The 27,201-nt window shown below is 34.0% G+C and overlaps 2 protein-coding genes and 1 pseudogene across 5 annotated transcripts in view; 1 reads left to right on the forward strand and 2 right to left on the reverse strand.

Annotated features, from left to right (window-relative positions):
* The first annotated feature begins 691 nt into the window (after positions 1–691).
* LOC148619806 (uncharacterized) lies at positions 692–19,631 on the forward strand. The gene is made up of 4 exons (XM_088580105.1): positions 692–1,045; positions 10,442–10,693; positions 13,718–13,906; positions 18,633–19,631. Exons 1-4 carry the CDS (start codon positions 946–948, stop codon positions 18,848–18,850), a joined length of 759 nt encoding a protein of 252 aa, XP_088436231.1. The 5' UTR covers positions 692–945; the 3' UTR covers positions 18,851–19,631.
* LOC148619807 (uncharacterized) lies at positions 6,944–8,195 on the reverse strand (annotated as a pseudogene).
* A 301-nt stretch (positions 19,632–19,932) lies between the features above and the next one.
* Positions 19,933–27,201, reverse strand: part of LOC148619808 (Ig-like and fibronectin type-III domain-containing protein 2) — a 77,332-nt gene continuing 70,063 nt past the window's right edge. For all 4 annotated transcript variants that reach the window (XM_088580101.1, XM_088580104.1, XM_088580103.1 and 1 more), the window contains exon 39: positions 19,933–26,565. In XM_088580101.1, coding sequence (XP_088436227.1) covers positions 26,434–26,565 — 132 coding nt within the window. In that variant the 3' untranslated portion in view covers positions 19,933–26,433. The remainder of the gene's footprint in view (positions 26,566–27,201) is intronic.

A 27,201-nucleotide genomic window follows, 5' to 3' on the forward strand; every position in this document is an offset into this window, starting at 1 on the left:
TCATATTTATACCGTAATATTTATAGCTTCAATTTTTTTCCTGTTAAGTTAAAGATGCTAAGTTCATTAATTTAGTAAATGATGTTTTTGCACTTACAAAATAGCTCCAACGCTTGCAAAAAATTATCCTGCTGTCCACCAATCATATTATAAAATTTTCTTAAAAGACTGAAATGACATTTTTTAAAGAAAACTCACTAACAAGATGAATAATTAAGATAAGTATAATTCACCAAAATAATATTACCTGAAGCATGGGCTTCCATTTCAATATAGACGGACGAATCGATGGTAAACCTTGATTAAAAAAAACAAAGACGTAATTTTTCTTAATTTTTGCTCATTTTCTACTTATCATAATTTGTATTCACAATTTTCATACAAAGTATAGTTTGTATAAACTGAAAATACAAGTTACAATTTGCACAAAAAAATACCAGTCACAACTTGTACACAACATATATAGTGGTACGTCTTCCAATATTCTTCATTTGAAAACTATCGATATGAAAATTTTGGGTGTAGAGGCAGAAACGTCCAAACACATATTACTATCAAGAAAAAAAAACAAACGCGTTAAACATTTCACCGATAGTGTAAGCGCAATAGAAACTTTAAAATAATAAGCACCTGTTTCTCTATGTCAGCCTACAGACCGTTTTTCAATGGAAACACGTGCGTCATTCATTGCAGAAGATTTCGATGGACTTGTACTTTCAGAATCAATACAAATGCTTTTCTTATTGATACAAAGAACATAACAATTGATCATCAAAATGTTTGTAAAATGGAACCAATCAGTTTAAAGAAAACACAGTGGGGTGGCACTTAGGATTTTTTAGAACGAAGAAATAAATGGAAAGTGAAAACGATTCTATGATTTTTATTCCATTGTAATATGATACAGGCTGGGAATGCGTAGTGTCACAAGGTTCTCATATCAAAATGAAATTTAATTTTGCAGCTGGATATATCTTGAAAGGTTTTTGTGATATACTTTGTGCTATTTCGCTTCTACCTTTATTTGATTCAGTGGAATCAACAGGTAAGTTTATTTTTTAAATAAAAAATCGTATTTCGTCTTTAATTTTTTATATGTTTTAGATATGCAGAGGACGCTTACCCTACCGGCACACCATGCTCCCAGTTCTTAGTGCAGTCTGAGTTGCTTATTTACCTTTTTTGCTCTGTAAATATAATTTTGGTTGTTTTGTGTTTAGTAATGATAAGAAAAATAAATGTATAAAAATGATTTTTTTAATAAACAAACACTGTGCAAGTTCTAATTTTAATTATGGCAAATGGCAAGCCAATCTCCAAAATTTGCACAATTATTATTCCAAACAAACAAAATCGTGTACACTTTAGCAAGGGAGTATTTATTTTAAAATTAAATCAGAGAATTGTGAATTTACTAAGCGTTCACCCGAATTTTGAAAAGCCTTTTACCATCGTCCGTAGAAAAACAGTTCGATCATTATTGTACAGTTTTGCATTAGTAAAATCTATGGGATTTTTATTTTTTCTTCAATAAAATTCAGACGATCGATATAAATTGAATCAGTAAGTACATGGGTACGTTGATTCTTCAATATTGATCACTTTTTATTTTTATCAAGAAATATTTCAAAGTTTATACTGTGCGAATAGATGTTGTGTTTGAACGAATTCTAGGTTTTTTTTACTGATTTACCGATCATGACACTATAGCATGCAAATGATTTTAATCATCGCCGTATATTCACGCCGCAATGGAAGAGGGCAGTTTGGCGCGCTGTAAAACCTAGATTTTACCAACCATTAGTGTTCGATAATTTTGTTGTTACTCTTATTCATTGGGCTCTGTTTTCAAAATGAGTGAAAAGGTGTTCATTCATAGGTAGGTTGATTTTATTTGAAAGGGTAGTATACCTTGTATGTAAACAAATGAATGTTTTACCCAAATGCAGCAATGGAAGGGGATTAAAGCACAAAAAAGTAATCAAGGGAACCAAATTTCTAGTGGAAATCAAAAGAATGTAATCCAGGGACAAAGACCAGACATGGAAAACACACACACACACACACAACACTGATCTTAGAATAACTAAAATGATATATACACAGTAACAAAAGTAAATGGGACTCGGACTCCAATAAAGACTGGGAGCTTATCTAGAAACATCCGCCAAATTGCTCATATAAAGTCAAGTCCAGGGTAGTCGAAAGAGGAAAGGAAAATTATGCCATATTGAACAAATCAGTTTTCATAGTGCAGATGTATACACCTTAACGATCTACGAGTTCATGATGACGACTTCACTGTGTCTATAGTATTTTTTCTTTGTCTCAATGTTTTTGGGGATAGATGCGCTGTATAAAATCCAAAAAAAATTAGGATTGTTTAACGATAATACGTCATCTAAATACCAGAAACTGAGATTGAAATATCTATCTATAAACGATGTACCTTCTTGTATCAGATCAGCTATAGAGTCAGCCTCATAACAGTGAAGGAATAGGTCAGCAAGTAGAGGAGCACAACTTGTTCCCATTGGAATGCCGACCATTTGTTGAAAAAAAACGCGTCAATCACACTGGATAAATATGTTGTTGACCAAAGCTTCATTATCATATAGATAGCAGTGTTTTGTCCCACTTTGATATATTTCGATAATTCACACTGCAAAATAAATTCGGTAATTTCTCTCCCTGACTTTCCCCCGCCAAAACTGTGATCAATCCGCCAATCATTTTGAAAATATCGTTAAATTATGAAGAAAAAATTCTATATAATAAATAGGATTATCAATTGGTTATCGTGAATAACAAATATATGATCGCTCATGCCAAGAACGCTTGAAGATTAAACTCTTGCGCGGAATGAATTCAAATAGGCGTTCTTCGGTACTCGTGATAATATTTTGGTTATTCACTCTTTCCAATTAATTTTTCTATTGCTATTTCTTGCCTCAGTACATAAGTACTTTGATTGTTTATAATCGATATAATTTGAACAATTGTGAAATGTATACATTTTTCTATCTTATTTAAATGATCATTCTGTAACCATCGCTATCCGAAATTAAACACATTATCCGGTCGAATCGAAATAGGATGTTTTCAGACGTTACATCATGGTTACAGTTAATACGATTTTGGACAATATTGGATCCAATATGTGCGTACAAGATTTTTTTTCCTAACCACACTCAAACTCAATTCAATTTTAATTTCAAATACTAGTAGTGCTAAGTGATAATAGCCGGCTTCCGGACCCGGACTTATAAATAACATCATGACTCCTTTCGGTCCATATAGACGATATTCCAACTTCCGGAAAAACTCGGCAAAGGTTATTTGGGGTTATCCTGGTTCCCGAGATTTTCACGCGGAAAATCGTTTCTAATGAATTTAAAGTAAAAAATTGGTTTCATTCTTATAGCTTAACAATTGTCTTACCATTTTCAAAATGTAATTGGCGTCTTATGGAAGGCCAACAATGTTTCAGTCGAAAGTTCTTCTATATGAATATGTTTATTTTTGTACCAGTTTTGTTCAAGTATGGTGGTATGATTCGAAACAATTCCCGATTTCCCAATTTGGAATAACGTCTATTGGCTCACGAGTGTTAAGTCACGACGCCGTTGCTCAACAAACTGCTAAAAGTATTAAAAAAGTGTCGAAACACGAATCATTTGAATAGCTGGGTTTTTTATCCTGTTGAAGCATTGGTTTTCCATAATATTTTAATTATAAGATTAGATCCTTGAACAAGCTGTTCCGGTTTGATTTGCTTACAATACAATATAACTATCATGCTCGATGAACCACTTAATTACAAACGTATTTTTACTTATGCACGGTCAAATTACGTTCTCGGTGATTCAATCGATGTCCGGCAAAAAATATATTATATGAATTTTTATTTGACTAACTTCTTTGCTAAATGGAAAAAAACAATTGAACGTGACAATCAGAGAAGACGACATTTTTTAAGGCTCACTCTAAAACATTGATGTCGAGCATATGTCACAACCTCTATTTCTAGGGGGTTGATAGAAGTAAACTCTAATCTGTAGGGTTCTATGCTTTATTGTCAATAAATGTTAATGCCCTCACATATCGTGCAAGAGGCACATTTGTAAATGGTCACAGGAATAGTAAGTCTCCAGTACTACTGTATTCTACCTTAGTAATAGTTAAGTTGAAATCAGATGCGTATATAAGTTGAGTTGATAAGAACATAGGTTGCTAGATTCGGATGAACATAAAAACCAACATGTCCGTTCAGATACTTAGGTCAGAGTGTTCAAATGAAAAAAAGGAATTAACCCGCGACAAGTACCAACCAATAGATGACGAGAAAAGAAGTGCATACTAATCAAGCATGAAAAAGAATATAGAAGATTACGACTAGATTGCAATACAATCACCAGTTCCCGAAAGCTCGTCTGTCAATCGGTCCAAGTCAAATACTAAAACATAATACACATTCATACAAGTCAAATATTTTATTACACAGTACATAAAATATTCATATAAAACTACATTGCAGACTATTACAAACTCCCCCAGCCGTGAAATGACGACCCATCATTTCTTCTGACCTGCTGATGTCTTTATGATATCCAAGCTGGTACGTGCTGTTTCAGTCTGCATACCTTGGAACAAATCTGGTGCGGTAGTAGTTGAATTACATATGGCTTTAACTGAGTCGCAGCTGATGCTGACTTCCTCTTGTTGTGGACATCTGCTTAAAGCATCAGCCGCAGTGTTGGTCTTCCCTGGCCGGTACTTGATGTCAAAGTCGAAGGTTGCAAGGTCCGCAAGCCATCGGTGACCGGTAGCATCCAGTTTGGCGGTGGTTAGAATATATGTCAGTGGGTCGTTATCAGTGATGATGGTGAAGTACTGTCCATAGAGGTAATCTTTGAAATTGTCCGTAACCGCCCACTTCAAAGTCAAGAATTCCAGTTTGTGGGCTGGGTAGTTCTTCTCCGCTTTCGTCAATCCTCTACTGGCGTAACATATTACTTTCTTTTGTCCATCCTGAATCTGATGCAAGATTGCCCCAAGTCCAATACTACTGGCATCTGTATAAAGCTCAATAGACATTCAGGTTGCTGGTAGCTGAGTACTGGTGCTGATGTTAAGAGCTCCTTCAACTTTTTGAATGCTGCCTCCTCTCTATCTCCCCAGTGCCAGTCGCTAGGTGTTTTCTTCTTTCTATTACCCTTCTTGCCTGTTGTTCTGGGCATCAAGTCTGTTAATGGTCGACTGATCTGGCTGAAGTTACGAATGAAGCGATGATAGTATCCGGCGAGTCCAAGAAATCGACGGACCTCTTCTGGTGATGTTGGCTTAGGCCAGTTGGTGACTTTCTCTGTCTTATCGGGATCCACCTCAACTCCATCCTTCGAGACAACATGCACCTTGCGTTGGAAAAAGGAACACTTCTTTGGCACTAGCTTCAAGTGGGCTCGGCGTATTCGTTCCATCACTAGGTTCAAGTTGTGTAAATGCTCTGTAAATGTTTTACCGAAGATGATGATATCGTCGATGAACACACATCATATCTTAAGTGGTAGTCAGCAAGACATTCCTCCATTAGCCTCTGGTACGTCGCCGGGCTGTTGGTCAGCGCTCTTTGTGTGCTTCCAGTATCTCGACCTGATGGTACCCTGATTTCATATCCACGAAGCTAAAGAACCTACTGCCTGCAAGACAATCCAACAAGTCTTCTATCCGTGGCAAAGCATAGCCGTATTGTCTGGTTATTCAGCTGACGGTAATCAACACAGAGACGCAAGGTATTGTCCTTCTTCCTAGCCAAGACTACATTGGATGCAAAAGGGCTTTTAGAAGGTCTGATGATTTTGGCGTCCAAGAGCTGTCGAAGGTGACTGCGTACCTCATCATAGGCTGAAGGTGGTATTCTCCTATATCGTTGCTTGAAGGGTTTCTCATCAATGAGATCTATTCGATGCTTCGCGATGTCTGTGTCTCCATAATCGTCGTCAGCTTTGGAAAATATGTCCATATAGGAACGGATAAGTCGATATCCTTCTTATAGTTGACTATCAGTGAGGTCACTCTTGGTTATCTTCAACAGATTCATAATCTTTGTAGCTTCTTCCTTAGTCGGTGGTTCAGGTAGGGTCTTTATGGTTATGGGTTGAACCTCTGCAGTGATAGATCGTAGTGGAATGCTGAGGGTGCGGGTGGTGACATTCGCTATGTTGATCTTAGGATGTCCATTATGTTGGTGCTTGTATGACAACAAGTTCGGTTCAACATCGAAGTCGCTGAAATCTTTCGCCAATCTACAGCAGTGAACCATGGCTAGTGTGGCCTGATATGGGATTTCTTTGTCGACATACCCTGACAAAGTGGCTGTGGAATTTTGAGGTATGATAATATTCTTATTCTCTCCATTCTTTATTATACTAAGGCGGTTGTCATTGCTCTTGAGTTCCTTCTCTCTAAGTACTATGCAGCGAAAGGTCAAATACCAGGGTGTTGTCAATTGGCTGTTCTGCAAAGCAAAACTTTCTCTCCATGTCATCTCTTGATGTGATGATCATCTGGGATAAGATGTTCGTATCTAAAATAAGAGGTACATGGCTATTGTAAGAACTGTCTGGCACAATCAGCATGATGCATGGGTGCATGCTCTGTTGTCCTGGTATCTGTATGTTGACTTCAGTATATCCCAAGTACGGTAATGGTTGGCCATCAGCACACTCAATGTTCAATAACGTTTCAATACTGTGTAAAGGCGATGATATATTCTGTTGGTAAAATGATTCACTCATGGTTGACACGGTGGATCCTGTATCTAGCAAGGCAGGTGTGGTTGTATCTAAATGATCTATCTGTATTTCAGTTTCTGTTGGCTTGCCAAAAAGTCCTGGTGGTAATTTGGTTTTGTTGGTTTTGGGAACGGTAGCACTGAACAAGCCTAAGCATGTTCCCCTTGCGTAAACTTGTTAGAGTTTAAATCTTCTTTACCTGGCGCTAGTTTCTTGGCACATCCAATTTTATAATGACCAACTTCACCACATCTCCAACATTTTGGTTCCTCATTGGTATTGTTTGATCTAAGTGTTGGTCCTCCTCTACCTCTGCCCCTACCTCTACCTCTATAGCTACCACTCTGTTGTCCTCTCCAATTAGACTGATATCTTTGTTGCCAAGTTGGTTGTTGTTGCCATGGTTGAGGCTGTTGTTGCCATGTTGGTGGTTGTTGTTGTTGCTGTTGCCACGGTGATGGCTGTTGCTGCCATTGTTGCACTTGTTGCCATAGTAGTTGCTCCAACTTCTTCTCATATCCTTCCATTCTAGTGGTCATCTGTTGAATCATTCCTTTGATCTCCTTCACATCTGATGATTCTGTCACAGCTTTACTTGTGAGTGGTTTGGTTGTAACATGTGCAGCTCGTTGTAATCTGTCCTCCTCAATCTACCTTAGGGCTACTCACAACCCATCGAAATCCTTTATGGTGTCATATTTGTGCCCTGATACATCTTTAAGTGATGGCTTCAATCCAGTCCACAGTTTAGTATGTAACATGGCATCCACATCTGCTCTTCTAACAAGTCCTCTCTCTACTGCTTTTCCAACTATTCCCTCTAGCCCGCAACTCCATCTGGTGACTGATTCGTCTTCCCTTTGAGTAGCCGCATAGAATTCTGCTAGAAGTTCTTCCTTCTCATCAACATTCCCATCGATAGAGTCCAGCTTTCGTATTATTTCCTCTACTGGAGTGTCTAAGTCAAGACGCATGGCGACATATCCTGCCTCTCCTCGGAGTGATCTGGTAACCATTTAAGATAACTTCTTCGTCGTATGGCTGTTTCATAAGACGCTTCATCTCATGCTTCCATAGTTCATATGTTGTGTCGCCGGATTGCTTCTCATGACCTGAAAACCATGTGATTCTGGGTGGATGGCTCATCATTACCTTGGTTGGTTTATCATCCTTGATATTTGGTTTAATATCTGGTGGTTGAGTCATAGATGGCATTGTGGGTGGTAAGACACCTGTTGTCTTGAGGTAGTCTAGCATCCATTTAGTCAAGTCATGTGCTGTATCAGTTTTTGGTGTTACTCCTAATTTTTCCATCATTCCTTTAACTTCTTTTGGTATCTCTGTTAATGGGCTGGTTGGTTGATCCACAACAACCTTCCCATCAGCCTTCCCTTCTGCCATAGTGTACGTAACAATGTAGGAGGGGAGAAAAAAATTCTACAATGTACAAACAATAAAACAATACACAAAATATACAAAATTCACAATTACACTTACCAAATCTGGATAATCAGCTACAGCCTCCCCTGAAATATGGGATGGGAAAGAGTTGTGTGAAGCTTTTATGTTCACTAACTAAATAAAGGACACAAAAAAACTCGAGGTAGATTCACAACTAGTGTGTCTGTGATTCTAAAGTCAGTGACCTATGGGATAAGAGTCAAGTCTATCTGTGTCTAAAGTCTAAACTCACCTTGTAACACAAACTCAAAATCTAAGAATGACACTATCAAATGAAAAGAATAGTCAAAAAGTTCAAAGTGAAAGGAGTAGCTAGTAAACTGGTATTAACAAGCAAAAGTTCGTAATTATTTGTTCAATCAGAATATTAGTATTATGCACACTACACTCGATCGCGTCACAACTGTTTAAACAAAGTTTAATTAAAGTTTAGATTAGATTTAACTTTTAAATTTAACCTACACTTAAATGATGATAGTTTTTTTTTAAGTTTAATCAAATGTTTTTAACTCTATTTATATTCAAAATTCAAAACATACACACAAAACTATGTTCACAGATCACAAGGTAACATCACAACATACAAACAACTAAAAATCAAAATATAATACACGCACATGTACATGACATATCACCCAAAACACAAACAAAATATACACACAAACCATACATATACAAATATCACAATTAAAGTCTATGTGAATATATGTGAAAAATAACAGAAGTCAGACCATATAGTGCCTACCAAAATGTATGCACTTATAAGTGAATATACAAAGTACACCTCCAAGTGACAATCTATTTCAAACACAATAAAATGTGTGAAATTCAAAATAAATACAAGTGTTAACTAGTTGTCACTCTATTCTAAACACTATAACACATGTAGTGTTTGATTACATCTGTTGTGTATGTTATTCTATTTTTAAAATATGTAATTTTTGTTGACCTTGACCTTGTTTACCTATTCGGGACAAAAAAAATCAAGTATCAACAAAATTCTAGGTATTTGATGAATAAATCCAAAAGTCCAAAAATATTTTTTTAAACAATCACAAATGTCTAAACTATCATTGTTAAACACCAATGACCGGGTAATAAAGCTGAAAAATCAAAATATCATTTAAAAATATGTTTCTTATTCAAGCCTAAATTTGACCAAAATTTAGCCAAAATTTTCAAACTCGAAAATCAAGGATTTCTATGTCAATTTATAAAAATATTCCATGTAACCAGGTATTCTAGATTATAATAATGTATAATGGATATAATTAAGTATCAATCAACTTACTATTACAATAGAATAACACTAAACTTCACTAGTTTGGATCACACATCCATAAAAATTTCCTCGTAGTTGTCCAACGTCCTGAATATTGACTGGAAGTAACTAAATGACGGATCTGTTTCCGGAAACACCTAGTGCTCCGTACGGATAAAGTATGAGCACTAAAATCGGAATATTCCTGAGTCCCTACGTGGGCGCCATTGTCACAACATCTGTTTCTAGGGGGTTGATAGAAGTAAACTCTAATCTCTAGGGTTCTATGCTTTATTGCCAATAAATGTTAATGCCCTCACATATTGTGCAAGAGGCACATTTGTAAATGGTCACAGGAATAGTAAGTCTCCAGTACTACTGTATTGTACCTTAGTAATAGTTAAGTTGAAGTCAGATGCGCATATAAGTTGAGTTGATAAGAATATAGGTTGCTAGAACATAAAAACCAACATGTCCGTTCAGATACTTAGGTCAGAGTGTTCAAATGAAAAAAGGAATTAACCCGCGACAATTACCAACCAATAGATGACGAGGAAAGAAGTGCGTACTAATCAAGCATGAAAAAGAATATAGAAGATTACGACTAGATTGCAATACAATCACCAGTTCCCGAAAGCTCGTCTGTCAATCAGTCCAAGTCAAATACTAAAACATAATACACATTCATACAAGTCAAATATTTTATTACACAATACATAAAATATTCATATAAAACAACATTGCAGATTATTACACATAGATTTCGGGAGGCGGGCTTTTCGAAATTTTCTTTTAGACCTTCAGTGAGACGACGTTTTTTCTCCATATAGTATTGTGTGATTTGACAATTCATTCAATGAATGATTCGTTAGAAATGTCGTTTTCTTCACTGGCCCAGTGATAGGTATTTTTGTTTATTTTCCAGCAATACGACAGATGATATGGAAAGGTGACTCCACATACAGTAATATAACTTTACCATCAAACTTAGTTTGGCAGCACTCAGTACAAAACAAACTGGCATGCTCAGTTTTGTGCACAGCGGATACTGAATGTGGGGCCTTCATATTTTCATCCACGGACAACAAATGTTTAGCGTCACCAAACTTACTTACATCAGAGTCTATTGGCCTAGGCACAGCAGTAGTGGGTTTGACTTATTTCTTCTACAAACCAGGTTAGTAGAAAAAACTTCGAAATACTGTTTCATACTTTGTTCTGCGGTAAACTCAAGTATAACATGCTAACCCAGCGATGTAGCATGAAAGTTTGCAAATGGATTGCTTTCGTTAAGATAAACAGAATCTGCAATTATAGCTCGTTGATTATGACATTTCTCAGATCTTGAGAAATAAATTTTCATTTTTAAATTATCTCGGCAAGCCTCGAATTATACGATAATTTGAGAAATTTCATAATCAACTCGCCATCATTGTAGATTTTATATTTCTTTCACATTAATCGGTCAAAAATCGAAGATTTAACATTGTTTTCATAGACGTGGCACGCGAAATTAACCAAAATCCCGTTATTTATGGAATAACGCTGTTATCTATGACCCTTTCGTGCAATATACACTTCTGCGAGGAAAAGTATTTTGTTCTACCCTTGCCTTACCTCGCAGAAGTGTATACTGAGCACGCGCATTAGTACGAAAAGGTGTTTTTAATACTAAAGAATCAAAACGAAAAAAAAAAACAATTCCGAAACATTATAATCCACAGACATGTCCAGAACATGGAAACACCTCGAGATGATAAACTTACACATTTACAATCACATATAAAAAGACAGCCCTCAAAAAACAAATAACGTTTTCATTTGAAGTCATGCCATGTTGCATTGTGGGTAGTGGGAATTCTAGTAATAATAAACATATTGTACTCATCTGGAAAAAAAATGATATTAAATTTTTGGAAGAAGATCGCTGTAAATATTTTCCTTCTTCCACAAATCATAAAGTTCATACAATTCAGTTAAAAACTTCAATGAAAGTTTTTAAATTTGAAACTTAAATTTAAATTTACTTATTTTTAAAAAAAAAACTTAAATGAATATAACGATTGTAGGATAACGATGAGAACGGTGAATAAATCGATGAGAATTGTTCAAAGTCAAAACTAAAAAGTAGTATAACGACACAAAGAAACATATATAAATCACCAACATCTCCTGACTGTGGACATGCGCATGAAATATGTGATCCTCTATAAAACCGTTTCTTGGTTTTCTATTTTTTTCCATATTGTATAATTTGTTTAATATGGCTAGAACTAGAAGAAAGTGGGTCGTTTTATTTCATTACACACAACCGTATGAAAACGTATTTTCTTTACCCAACTCGATCATCTTTTTTCAAACCCTTGTTTCACGTTTGAACGAAACCAAGGCTCCGCCTAAAATAGGAAAACAGACGAAGCATCAATGCTATTCTGTGCCGAGAAGGATCAGTGAATGATATCTGATCTGCTTGTGTAATCGATCTGTTGGAATCAAGATGCTGCGACTAGAATAATAACCCAACCTTCCTGCTTGATTACAAATTAACAAAGGCTTAAAATTCTTAGTAATTTCTCACCATGCGGTAACAAAGGCGTCAATAAAAGGAGAATGAAAACTGTAGATTTCTGTTGATTTTGAAACAAAAAAATGTGAAATGTGATTGCCATTTTGACGTTCACACCAGATTAAGCGATGAGAAAAAAATTAGATGAAACTACATGATCCCAATTAATCGATCTGATTGATAACTAAGTGTTTTGTATGTATATCAGAAAGCAATATTAATTATGTACCTGGATGAAACACCCTCCTTACCTTCATCGGAGAATGACCTGAGACCACAAGGCTCCCTAGGAAATGAATTGTCCCAGTTTTTTTTTTAATTTTTTTATTTTTTCAACAGAGAATGAGGTAAAGTGAGCATGGATAGGAAGAGGTAGGGCAAACATCAGCGATCCCTCCTTTTGTTCAATAAGATCGTACTTGATATACTGGATAGACTGGATTAATAACTTAGTTTTTCATTGGCAGGAAAAACTACTATGCGCAATTATTACATCATATACGTTTTATTTACATTATTAAGCAATTGTCTAAGATGCTTATCCTCGAAATAGAGCAACGCTAACTCATTGCACTAATATGATCACTCGTGCCAAGAACGCTTGAAGATTTAACTCGTGCGTGGAACAAGTTCCGCTCACTCGTTGAATCTCGTGGTAAAATTTTTGTTATTCACTCTTTCCAATTAATTATCTATTATAAATTATGCAAATCTACCATCAGTGACCCATAGTGGGATTAAGGCATTGGAACCCGTCTCATTATGTAAATCTTCCATCAGTGGGTCTTACTTCAAACATTTTCAATGCCTAAATTCCACTTAAATGGCAAAAGTAAGAGACACTGATGGAAGATTTACACAAGGAGTCAGATTTCAATGCCCAAATCCCACTGAAATGGCAAAAATAAGAGACCCTGATTAAAGATTTACATAATTAGACGGGTTTCAATGCCCTAAATCCAACTTATATTGCTAATGTAAGAGATTGATGGTATGTTGACATAATTAGACGGGTTTCAATATATAAATCCCACTAAAATTGCAAAATGGTCCTGTACATTGTAAGTATATTAATACTATTTATCGAATGGGCGGACAGTCCCTATATACATTGTAATTTACGGAGTATCGGTCCGTTTGTTTAAGAAGTAGTTCGTTGAAAAGTTTCAGCTAAAATCAGAATCGAAAAAGACATCTGTACGAACATCAAGAAGCCACGGGGTTGGGTATTTATAATTTTGAAGCTAGTGAACCCTATTTACCGAATATATACAGTTAAAACAAAAATCCTATAGAAGTTCAGTACAGAGACCTGAATCTCTGGGATTTTTGTTATGCCGGTATTTAATCCTAACATATTCCGAAGCAATTCAAATGAATAAAAAGTCTAAAAATTCATTAACAGAGAAACCATTTGATTTTTTAGGGAGTTGTGTTGAAATTTTCTATTCTGTCAATTAATTTGGAGAAAATATAGATTTTGTTTTTTCTTCGTCATGAAATTATGGATTTTTGTTATATAAACTATAAATTATAGTAGCAATACGCGATCATGAATTTTTATTTCAAATTTCACATCATCCTCCAAAGACGCTATTCTTCAAATATCATTAAAACCTTTTTTTTCTTTCTCAGTTAGGTGCCCGGATGATTATACCTACAACAGGAAAACTAACTTGTGTATAAAGATTCAAATGAGCATTACCAAAGAATGGAGTAATGCTAAGGCATCGTGTGAAGTTCCACCGGGTGAAGGACTCGTTACTATTTGGAATCAAGATCAGCATGATTTTGTTGCAAGTGAAATGAGGAGATATGAAGATGGTAAGTACACACAGCTATTTGAGTTTCTTAAATTAGGGTCAGATTTGGAATATTAAAAATCGTGATAAAAACTCTCAATTAAAAAAAAAGTTCTTATTTAATTTTTACGGAATTACAAGTGACTAGGAATCTGAGATCGAAGCCAATCATTTGTTCATGGTTCCATCATACCAAATTTAAAGCAAAACCCAGATAAGTCCTAGGTTTTGATCGGTGAGTAAGAACTATGTATATTTTCCAAGGGAAAATACGATTATGGGACATTCAAACAAACCACTCATGTTGATATTACGTATTTCGGTATGGTGTACATGTTTCAAGGAGTAATCTCTCGTAAGCAGTATTAGAACCAAATGCAAAAGAAGATCTCGACCCAAAAACTAATTGTACTCAAGAGGTACTCTAAACCGAAAATAATTGAAATAGGATGCCTAGTAGGGCAAGTGCCGAGACGTGTAACCCATTTAGGGCTTTTTTTAATTTTCGTAATACTACAAATTTGGATAAATAATCTATGATATAAATCGGTTCAAGCAAGTCTTATTACTGAGCTGGTTATTACCCTCGGGAACTTTTGGTCCATCAGCAGTGGTATCGACCAAGTGCTTTCTAAATATAAAAATACCACTCACAACAATACTGCAAATTTCTCTATACTGTACACACGTGTCAAGCAGTAACCTCACAGCAGAGCATTTGAACCAAATACATCGGAAGATCTAAATCCGAAGATATATTGTATACATCAGTACTCAAAACCGAAAATATCGAAACGGAAAGCCAAAGTTATACCAATTTAGAGCTTCAGAGAGTTATTTACTTCAATCTCAGTACTAATGCAATACATACGCAATAACCTTATATATCGTATATTTAGTTTCAAATATAGCTTTTTTGTACATGCATTATAAGTCTTTGTTTAAACTCTATATCGTCTACCCTATATCGCATACCGTATTTTACATCTCTATACCTAAATCGCACCCGTAGACCTATATCGCATACCCTATATCGCACCCCTTCACAGACCATACTTGAAGTATGGTTAAATTACATGATATTATGAACATGACATGTCAAAATCTTTATCACATGAGGTATCAACCCTCGACCGGTGACCCTTAGGGTCATATAGGAGTCTCGGGTTGATACTCTATGTTATTAACCAACTACCCAGATACGTTAAAAGATGTCAAAAACTGACCGTTTGATATGAATTCAAACCCGGCATCTATACGGGGCCAATATGGATCAAACCAGGGCCAATACGGCATCATATCTTCCGGTCGTTTGACACCGTCATTTTTAGTAAGAATTGGATTTCATGAACTTTGATCACCAGGACTAAAAGCTGCAGAAACACAAAAAAATCTTCCATTTTATACAAAAAGGATATTTAAGACAGATTAATGCAAAAAAAACCTACATGTTCTCGGTAATACACGAAAACCACTGTTCTACAAATCATCTAGTTGAGTTGGCTAATAAAATTGTCAATAAATATGTAATTTTGATATTGGTCCTGTTATAGGTTTCAGTCAATCAGATTGGCCTCGACAAAAAAAAAAAAAAAAAAAAAAAAAAAAAAAAAAAAAAAAAAAAAAAAAAAAAAAAAGATAGTACGTCTGTAATTCACATATTCGTGTCCCTAAATGTATTATGCATGGCAAGATTAAAATGTTTTGCTTCAATAAATGGTCATTCTTAGAATTAAGATAAATTAAAACAGTTTATCCTGTGGTCCAGCTAAATACCAAAATCAGTAGCTTTCTTTTCAAATCAGTGGGCGCTTGCCCTACACACGATATTTCGGCTACAGTATATGTGCAGGGATTGTAAAAAAAGCCGTTTGCTGGTTAAGCTACATTTTTATTTTTATATTCAATTTAAAAGACAGTGTCCAAAAAATGACACATGTGTTCTGAAGTAGTTAAATAGGACACATTGGTATAATGTAGGTCAGATTTCTACCTAGAGAGCTATTTAAATTACTCACTAGCCTACATAAATTAGTATTGAAATTGGAACTGGTCTTTTTCTATTAACTGTAACATTTACCCCATTTGAAGCGGTGGGTATTCTCCTTTGAGCAGTTGCTCACAGTATTCTATCAGTTTGTTTTTTGTTTATATACATTTGAATATATAAGGAAGGTTTATTTTAAATGTATATATACATACCCATACTAGGCAAGGGGTACGGGGAGTTATGGCGACCTCCCTCCCTTTTGGAAGCAAAAAAAACCATTGAAAATGATTACGAACGAGCTGTAAGGTGGTTAATCACTATCACAGTCTGAAAAATTTCGTCCAAATAACCCTCCGCCGAACCACCCTAAAAATGTCCTGGCTACTGGCCTGATATGCGAACGCAAAGCTTATCTCCTCTTTAAAATGACGAAAGTAATAATCAATATTTGTATTTTATCTTCTCCTAAAATAACGAAAATCATAACCATGACTTGTACTTATACTTATAATTTGTTTATTCTTTTCATTCATAGCTCGTATTTATGAATATATATGAATACATATTGCAGTTAAAAATAGTATACCCTAAAGTCTTTTTTTTTTGCCATTTTTCAATAAGCACTGTTGACGTCAGATGTAAACTAGACGCTCCAGACGGTCTGAATCGCTTACCTGGTCAAATAGTCTTTCTAGCCTTCTAAATTGGACTTTTGACTCTACTGCACTGTTGTCATGAGAATCGTACAATCAATGTTGAGTATCTAAGTTTTCCACCCAGTTTTCAAATAATTAAATAAATCTCTCATAGTCATTTTTTGGCTTCCGAGGGCAATGACTTCAACATCGGTCAACATATCTTTATAAAAAAAAATTGGCCCAGGTCCGTAAAACCATGCTAATCATGTTTATAGCTTAACATTATTACCAAAAATCTTCAGTTTGACCCGTTATGGTCTTTTTCAAAATCCTAAAAAAGTTTCAAATCCACATGTTTTCTAAAACATCTCAGAAAGGTAAAGTGTGTTACATAGCAAAGCAGGTTTGTAGCATGCTTGATTTTGTCACAGATAACATATATGCCACATTTGAAGGAGACACTTTTCAGCAACAAATTGACATTCCAATGGGTACTAATCGCGCTCATCTCCTCACCAACTTGTATTCATACGAGACTGAGTTTCTTAGAGCATCGCAAAGAACAAAAATATAAAAGATGCGAAAACCTTCTTTCACATACAGGTATATTGGTGGTGTATTGTCCTTTGACAACCCATCTTTTGGTAAATGGTTACCTTCAATGTATCTACCAGAGCTTGAGAAAAAGGAGACTACAAAACAGCTTGTTCTCTGCATCTTTTTTTTATTTACATCTTGAATTCGACAACAGTGGTCGACTCAGTACTAAGATTTATGATAAAACATAAAACAGACGACTTTATTTTGTATTCATACAGACTTAGTTTCTTCAGAATCTCGTGAAGAATGAAAATATAAAAAAAAAAGCGAAATCCTTAAATTTCACATACAGATATATTGATGATGTATTGTCCTTTAACAACCCATCTTTTGGTAAATATTACCTTCAATATATCTACCAGAGCTTGAGATGAAGTAGACTGCAGAAACAGCTTGTTCAGCATCTTTTTTGTACCTACATCTCGAATTCGACAACAGCGGTCATCTCAGTACTAAGATTTATGAAAAAAGAGACGACTTTAGTTAGAAAATTATAAATTTTCCTTTCCTGTGCAGAAATATACCTACATCGTCTGCGTATAGTGTTTACATTTCACAATTGATTCGCTACGCTAGAGCGGGTACCAACTACTCTGATTTCCTTGAACGCCATATATATCTGCAATATGATCGAGGAAATGCGTCTCAATAGGTCCCTTACCAAATTCCTCAATGACCACTGACTACTTACTGTAGCATGCAAATGCTTTAAATCACCACCATTATATACACACCGCCATGGAAGAGGCAGGTTTTGTGCGCTGTAAAACCTAGATTTAACCCACAATTTCATTTGAAATGCCTGTACCAAGTCAGGACAATTGCGGCGCTAGCTACTATGGTGATGTAAGATCTATTTTGTCAAGAATTATTTTGACTCGACTAGTTTATTGATCAGATTATAATGTTCGAAAATGTTGTTGTTACCCTTATTAACCGTGGCCATATTTTAAGCCGGATAAAAATCACTACACACTGATTGTTAAGGATGTCCTACGGAATATATTTGCCAAATGTAGTTACAATCCATCTAGGAGTTTCAGAGGAGAACGCTTTCAAAGTTGGAAATATAAAATTTGGAGAGAAAAAAACATTTTCAGGACCCACAACTCGAACGTCTCGCAACGGATCTTTCTGAATCCATCCCATCATGCAGAACAATTTTACTTAATTCCTGCCAAATTTAGCTTAATTCAACTGTTTTCAAGTGATTTGCAAAATTCTGCAATGTCTGTTTTTAGTAACGGCGGTCATGTTTTTTCGCCAGATCAAAAATCCCCACACATGGATTATTTACGATACACTATGGAATATTCAGTCAAACTTTTATTTCAATTTGTGCGGTAATTTCAGAGTAAGATATGTTTGAAAAAGTTGATGGACGACGACAACACATAGAGATGACAGGTGAGCTAAAAATTAGTGAAAATACCTGCTCACCTACCTTTTTTCAAATTTGTGATAGGAAACATACATATTTTTGGCCTAATTAATATCTAACAGATCTTTTTTATTTCTAGTGTACTTCCTTGGTGCTTACATAGATGGCAATGATAAAGATACTGACCAGGTGTACGTATCTAAAAATGGTACAATCATGACATTCTTTGATTGGGACCCGAGTTATCATACAGACAACATCCGTCAGTTTAAACATGCGTTAATGATTATGGAAGGAAAAACTGACAACGTATTTGACGACTCAAAGCATTTCTATATTTGTGAAGTTGTCATGTAAATATTATGTACAGATCAGCAAGATTCGTTCAATTTCCTACATCAATTTTCTTCAAAATTATGAGAAGTCACAGAGTTTAGGCTTTTACCAGGAAGTGCAGGAACGTGTACATACTCCCGAAGTTCAACCTTACCAAAATTACTTTCAGAAAATATATTGCTTAAAGTCATGTCCCTGCAGAGCACAGCTGTATTTTGGCCTGTTGATGCTTAACAGATTTTTTTTCAAAAGTGGGTTATATTGTAAACATTTCATATATATGCATTAACAATTATCAAATGTCTTTTTTTTCAAATGCAATCCCTAAACTAAACCAAATAAAGACAAAAGATATTCAGATGCCATATCCAAAAAGTGTCTATTCTGAAAATATGCAGAGTGCTGCAAAGAACCAAGAAAAAATCTATATATATCAATGTTTTTTTTTAATACACGAAAGAACAAACTGATACAAAACATGAAAAACATAATACAAATCCTCAGAGACTTATTAATCAAAATAATAGTACCACAACCAAGAGCAATTATTCTACTATTATTCAAACATGATACAATTTTGCCACATACAGTCCCTGAGCCAATCTGTGCAACTATTTGACGGCTTGATTGCTGCAAACAGTTTGATCTGTGACGTATCTGTGGCCAGAAACCATTTCAACCATAGTTTCATTAGGTACAAATGATATACAGCCAATTTACCTACATTTCAAATTTTTCATTGGAATGTATCAATAAAAGAGCAGTGTCAAGCATTCTTGAAATTGTGCATTGTATAAATCCAGTGGACACTGATTATACTGTATTGACTGATTGATGATTGAACTGTGACTGAATGAAAAATAATGACAGATCACGAAAATAGTGGCAAAGATAAATTCATGTACTGTATGTCAATAAATGAGGCATATACAATACATCAGGTCTGCTACTTGCTTTTAAATTGGTTTACAAATGTGCAAATTTACCAAAAAAAAAGTTTTCCTCAGACAAGATAAATGCATGTATATCACAGAATCGCCAATAGACAAATACACAGCACTTTTTAAAATAAAGTACATGCATTTAATATGAAAAAAGTTAAATATAGACAGATATTTTAATATTGAAATAAAAGAGATAACATTCTATTTTTAGCAATGCAGTAGGTTATAATTAGCGAGGTATTTCTCTGACTTTTGAAATCTTGACTTCAATATACAAACAGAAACATTAAAAAATCACTATTTCAACATTTATAATTCATAAATCAATCCAAATAATTTGGGTGAACAAACCTTAATCCCATAAAACATTTATCTATTACATATTACATTTCACACACAGTGTAGTAGTAGACAATGAAAAACTTAAGTTAGGTAGTCCCAGGGATTCGGAGCAAGAGTGGAGGCATACAGTCCCAGGAGTTCTGAGCTAGAGAGCAGGCTCAAAGTTCCAGGGGTTCTGAGTTGGAGGTAGGCTTATGGTCCTAGGGGTTATGAGTGGAATGTAGGCTTGTCATCCTAGAGGTTCTCCACTACAATTCAGGCTTTAAGTTCTGTGGAGTGAAGGCATTTATGTCCCAGTGGTTCTGAGTTTGAGATGAAGGGTAATAACAAAATCACTAACTAATTATCTGATTGGAGTGCAGTATTACAGACTCAGGGATTCCTACTTAAAGTCCATAGTACACTCTTGTCCAAAAAGCAATGTTATTAATACAAATGTACTTTGATTTGTATTTTTAAAAAATGCATTTGTTAAACCTATAGAAGAAGGTTCAGATCTATCAAAAAATAAGGAAAATCATTAGATTCAAAGATGTAAAAACATTGTATCACGTGATAAAAAAATATAATCAGATCCTGGCTTCCTGTGAAAATTTGAAATGTCACAAATATCATTACATATTATATCAAGTAATAACAATATTCTATAACATGGTAAGTCACTCATATTATAAATGTGTTAAGACAATTAGAAAAAATTCAAGTTTCACTTTTTTTCACCTGACCATGTGAAGACTTTGATATTGAAATGAAATAACTAATGCAGTGAATGGGATAAAAAAAAAAAGAGAGAAAAAAGATTATTGGCCATTTTTTAAACTTACTGAAATTTATTACATTTCTTGGACATCTCAATAATATCACAATGTACTATGTGAGAAGTTCGTTATGAATAAATAACCCATTAAAGTACTCACGATTATAAAAATAAATTTCATGATTTCCATGGTTTGGTCCAAACAGGAATTCAACTTCACGATGATATAGAATGCTTGTTTTAAAGTCAACATATTTTAAGAGGCAGTCCATATAAAAATCAGGCAGGTCTTATGATATGGGTGGCACAAGGTAAATTTTATCCCACTGATTTTTTTGTTCTAATATAATGTATACATCATATGTATATCAAATTGTAAAAAGTTTATTTTAAATCAACAAAGGATAGCTAAGAAAATGATTTTAAAATTCCCTAACAAAGCAACACGATTTTGCTCAGATTAAAGAGTTATCTCCCCTTCTTCAATAAATTCCACTGGTTTCTATGAAATTTATTTCTCATTTATCGTTGAATTGAATCAAAAACTGACATTCAACTTTGAGAAAGGGTGCATTTGGGATATAAAATGGATGAAAGTTTTTTTTTAATTAGAACAAAACCCACTACCCGTTTTTTGTATGGACTAGTTTCTATACATCAGATTAAATGTATTTTGACCTGGGTATATCAAACACCTGTCTAAAGCAATGAAATTCAACAATCCAAAAGGGTTCCAGATAAGACAGTTTTACACAACAGAAGAATTGAAAATTGATCAGTAAAAACATACAAATTATATTGCCATTGGTGGTCATTTAGAATTTTTTTAAGTTACTAATGAGAAGTAACTAACTTGGTCCCAGTTTACAAATAAAAACAACTTAAGAAGATGATAATGATAATTGAAACATTTAAAATACTTGTTTGACAAATATAATTCAAATGAATCCAACCAAAAATGCTATACCAAAAAAATTACCTTCAGCCAAGCATGAAAATCCAATCACAATTGAGTAAAGTAATGAGGAACTTTTTTTGCTATTTTGATGAATTCTTTCAATAAGCTATAATACCAACAGTTAAAAATTAAGTTAATGTGCTACATGTACTCAAGACTCAAATGTACTACATGTACTCAAGACTCAAATCCCTCAACACATTAGAACTAATTATGTGAATAACAATGTGCACATAACAAAAGGTATGTTATCAACATATTAATTTTCACTGAGTCTGTCAAGTGAACAAATACAAAGGTATCAATTTTCTTAGTTACACAAAATAAATAGTGTTGTGTAGTATCAAAAATCAATTTTTACAGGTACTACATTCTTACTTTTCTGTCAACTACAATTAGTCATTTACAACATAACCAAAATTATTCATGTTCGAGAGATTTGGTGTCAACCTCATCACAAAAGTATTAGAAAAGTTTTACAAACAAAAATATTTACTAACTGATAGCCATAAGTAATGAACTAGATTTTGACTGATTTTTTTATATAGAAAAAGCTTAGCAATTAAAGCAAACAAAGGTAAGCATAAATAAAATATTCATGATATGATAAAACTAGAAAAATCATGAGAAAAGCTAAATAAAGGATACCTCCTCCCCAGCTCTCCACCTCAGTACATATGGTCAAAATATGAACAGTTGTCAAACAGAAAGTGGATGAAATTTCACACTGGTTAAAATCAAATCTCACCATATGATTTAACCTCTGTCAAAATATGTAGGGTATGTGATATGTAGCTGAAGAGTTTAACCAATTATCCACAAAGACATACCAAAGTGTCAATAATGGGACAAAACAGATAATCAAAATCCAAGAACAAGGCCTGAACAGAGAAAGACACTATGATCACTATGTGCCTCCTGCTGAGCAAGGGTACAAATAAATGATATTATCAACAATAAATGTTCTGACTAATATTTAAATGCCCTGATGAATACAGTATATGAATAAGATACACTGAAAATAATAACGACAAGTATGAGGTACTTAAGTATTAGAATTATTAAAGCAGCGGTCCAAATTTACTTTCTAAAGTGGAAGGTCTTTTTCCAAGTTTCAAATCAATGGTCCACTTGAAGAAAACCAAAAGTAATCAATGAAGCCTTAATGAATACAGTTGGAAGGTCCTGCATGGACCTATGTAAATGAAATTTCAGAAACTGAGGGTCCTTGACATCTGACCCCCACTAATTTGATCCCCTGATTAAAGTATTAGGTGGTCAGTATTGAATTATCAAAATGTAACTTTATGACAAAATCTCTATCATTCTAAACAAAACAATAACAACAAATACAATTTCTACAATAACTTATTGCTTCATAAGATTCAAATAACCCAATTTTTTTTTAAGTCCAAGCCAAAGCACCACAAGATGAAGAAATAAGTCTTATAAATTTGTTTCTTCATAAGATCAACAATACCTTTATTGAAGTAGCAATGGTTTATTAGATATTCTTGGACCATGTATTTCCAACGTTTTACTGAGTAAGGCCTGGACCTTTCAGAGCATTTCATAACATATGAATAAATAATGGAAGGTCAAAACCTCAGGTGATTCCATTTCAGATGAGATAGGTTACAGATCTTAAGGAAATTCAGTACAGTAAAACCTATCTAAACCAAACACAGGAAACCTGTATGGACCAGACATCTACCCTTTATATCAGTTTCAGTAACTTTTCACCTGGGTAAACTGAATATCAGTGGCCCCTTTCAAAAAAATTTGTAAGAGTAAAATTAGTCATAAGTTATGAAGTCACAATACTTTTATTTACTTGTCATAACTTACGACTAATTTTACTCATACGATTTTTTGTGAAAAGGATCTCTGAACAAAAACTTTAGTCCAAGAAGGGTCCAGTTTATACAAGTTTCACAGTAGCTTGATTTCAAAATAAAACTCTATTTTATCATTATTTTGCCATGGGTTGGTCATTTCTTTTCACCCCAAGCAAGAGCCCAAAACATGGCAAAGAATGATAGAATGGAGTTTCCACCATTTATTTCAATTCAAATTGGACTACTTCTTCATAACTTTGAATAGACAAAGCCTATGAGTGGCATGAAATAATGGTCATATGTTCATCCCTATTTTACCATGGATGTGGTCTAAAGAGCTTTGAAGCATGTCATATTAGAATTTGAAATTTATTTGCCTACTAATTTTTCTACTAACCAAATGATCAAAACAGATGAATTTCATTTCATTTTGTTGTCTATTTATTTTATGCACTTTACCCATTTTATTTAAACCCTGTATAATTTTTGACAAATTGGCAAAACTTATTTACAACACTTTCTACAGCTAGCACTAACAATAACCTTGATACATACTTATTTTGATTTCTATGTGAAACATGAGTATTTATACAGTAGATATGTTACTAATTAATTTTTTTTTATATAAATGTACTACATAAAAAGTCTAAATAAAAAAACTTGCTCCTTAATAAATCTAAAATGTATGTATAGACAACTTTCACATTTACTTCCATTCTGAAAAAGTTCTTAATTTATATCGAGGTCACTTGGGGTCAACAGGAGTTAAGATTTGAGACACTGCAATAGGTGCCAAAAGGACAGAAACAAGAATGAATTACTTCAACAATTATTATTCAAATGACACAGTATCATAGAAGCATTCAAGATTAGTACATGTTTGAGGACGTATTTCCACATGCCTACTGGTCTTGTTTCATTTAAATCAAAAATGCTTTCTTTCCCTAGTATAAAACTATAACCAAGTTTCCACCAAATTCAAATTTATGACAAAAATGAAAGTTGTCTACTCTTTAAAAATTCTTCAAGATCACAATGACAGTTTTGATAATCTAAACTACATGAATATTACAAACTACATGTCCATGTAAGAAGAAGAAAAGATCTCGTAACAAATGTAATCCTACTGTATTCAGATAAGACCTAATATACATATATATCTCTGGATGTGATCAATAAATGGACAACTGCCAAATCATTACCTAGATTAACCAAAGCAGAGTTCAGCATTATAAGATTATCTAACTGTCTAGTAAACTCATATATAAGACAAGTTTCAAGCCATAAAAAAAAACAAAAAAAAAAACAGTTCCTAAGTACAGGGAGGATTTTATGAAAACAAAGCGGAAATCGGAAGTAAATATAGAGAGAAAAAGATTGTAATGGTAAAATTCAGACGTGATATAGCATAATTCCGCTAAAAAGCTGGAAAATTCAACCCTGTATGTACCATATACAACGAACATGCACAGAGAAGGCTTGTGCATGAGTAAATCATCATTCAATTAGCCAATACTGTGAAAGTACTATTGTTCATGGGGTACCAGTTTTCGTGGTTTTCGTGGTTAGGTCAAACCAGGAAATTTGGTTACCAATGAAAAGGAGAATACTGAAAACCTCTACGAATTCAAGAATCCACAAACTTGTGTTTCTTCCTTAATCCACGAAAATTGGTATCCATGAATTAAAGTACTTTTACAGTATGCAGATAGGGATATCACAGAAATAGTGAAATATCAGGAGAGACCAAAAGAGGGGGGAATGTTAAAAGTATATACTGATTTCAGGATTTCTGCATTGAATAAGACAAAATGAAAAATAATCTGAGAAAATGGGACAGTCTGTATTTTTTGAAACTTGTAATTAGACCTTTTCCCCATTTCAAAAGTTCTGTGATAGCCCTCTTAACCTTTTAATAATGTTCAAGTGAAAAAAATTAGTACTTATAATAAAAATGATATACATAAAGAACTATTGGTATGGTAAAAAGTTAAATATTGAGAATTTTAAACAATTTCTCTTCATACTACACATGTAAATGTAAACCATTAAACAGCAGTCAACAAAGTAGAATACAAAAATATCTTCCATGCTTTTCTCCTATAAACTGAAGTGAGGCTGACAAATTTCTATTCAATACAAAATGTTATAACAATATTCATAAATAACAAAAACAATTCATAGAGACCAAAAAATAAAAAAAATCAAAGAGACTGATTACGATCTGTGAAAATTATTTAGTTAAAGAACATTAGGGATGTTAGTCATCAATGCAATTCTACTGTACTGTAAAAAAAAATCAGAAAGATGAATTGTATTCAAGTTTTGGCATTTTTCAGCATTTGAATGAAAACTCTAGGTATATCATTTAAACCAAATACATGAATAACCCTGAAATACAATGGAAATGCTTTTAAGTAGTAAAGAATCTTCTCACTTAATTAACTAAACAGTACTCATAGTTGCAGTAAAAACTAGGGTTCTTTTCAAATTAAGTGAAAATTTCTTCAAGATAATATAAAAAATGTACCTGATTTAAAACAAATAGCATGATTTTCACATTTTCAAGTATACCTTTTCTGTACTAACTAAGTAACCATTATTAAGAAAGCTATTATGCAAATAAAAAAAGTTGCTACCCTTATTTTAAATAAATATTTAGAACTTTCAATAGCTGCTTATCCTTCTGAAGGAAAATATCAAAATAACAGCAAATTACACAGAACTCTGTCATCTTAAATTTTAGCAAAATTTCAAATTTAGGATTACTTTCTGGGTTTGAATTCTACTTGGTCAACATCTAACATTGGGGAGCTATAGTGTTCATCTCTCTCTTCCTGTAATGGGGAATATCCAAATGGATTATCTTCACCTGTATCTGCTGGTAATCCAGATATCTGAGAAAAAGAAAAAGATGAATATTGACAAATTGATAAAAAGTGACGAATGACGGTCATGCATGATGGAAAAACCTAAAAAATTTTCAATCTTTTGGATAAACAATTAACACAACTAATACTGTTAAGCGTATCAATTTTCACTGATTCTGTCAGGTGAACACATTCACAGGTATTAATTTTTGTGGTTTCAAAAAATGGTTAATGTTATAAAATGTTTAAAATTAATTTTGCAAGTACTGTTTTTCACCATTTTCTGCCCATCGCAAAAATAGGGAAAATTTGTACACCACAAAAATTAGTACGTATTCAGTACCTGTTACAGCAGAAAAATTGAGAACCAGGGGTGGATCCTGGATTTGAGTTTGGGGGGGGGGGCATTAATTGAATTAAATGCAGTTCAAAGCAAGGCAAAAAATATTATGGGGTGAAACCTGAGGTATAAAAAAATTTTCTTACCATTTTAGGGGGGCATACGCCTGGTAAGCCAAGTCCTTGGATCCGTGCCTAAGAGCAGCATGCTTAATAACACTAGACCAAAAACTTCTGGCTAATCAATTCTTATAAATCTCTTTTCCCCATTTAACTTATAGCCAAGTTGATATCAGATTTAATGTGTAGTTAGTATATAAATTA

This window comes from Perna viridis, chromosome 4, assembly GCF_037379345.1.
Source record: "Perna viridis isolate PV_CMFRI_1.1 ecotype Kerala chromosome 4, ASM3737934v1, whole genome shotgun sequence".
Lineage (NCBI taxonomy): Eukaryota > Metazoa > Mollusca > Bivalvia > Mytilida > Mytilidae > Perna > Perna viridis.

Excerpts from the sequence above, each read along its gene's own strand:
- LOC148619806 (XM_088580105.1), top strand. The coding sequence starts at position 946 with ATGAAATTTAATTTTGCAGCTGGATATATCTTGAAAGGTTTTTGTGAT. Across the intron at positions 10,694-13,717 it reads TTATTTCTTCTACAAACCAG|TTAGGTGCCCGGATGATTAT; the intron begins GTTAGTAGAAAA and ends TTTCTTTCTCAG. Across the intron at positions 13,907-18,632 it reads AATGAGGAGATATGAAGATG|TGTACTTCCTTGGTGCTTAC; the intron begins GTAAGTACACAC and ends TTTTATTTCTAG.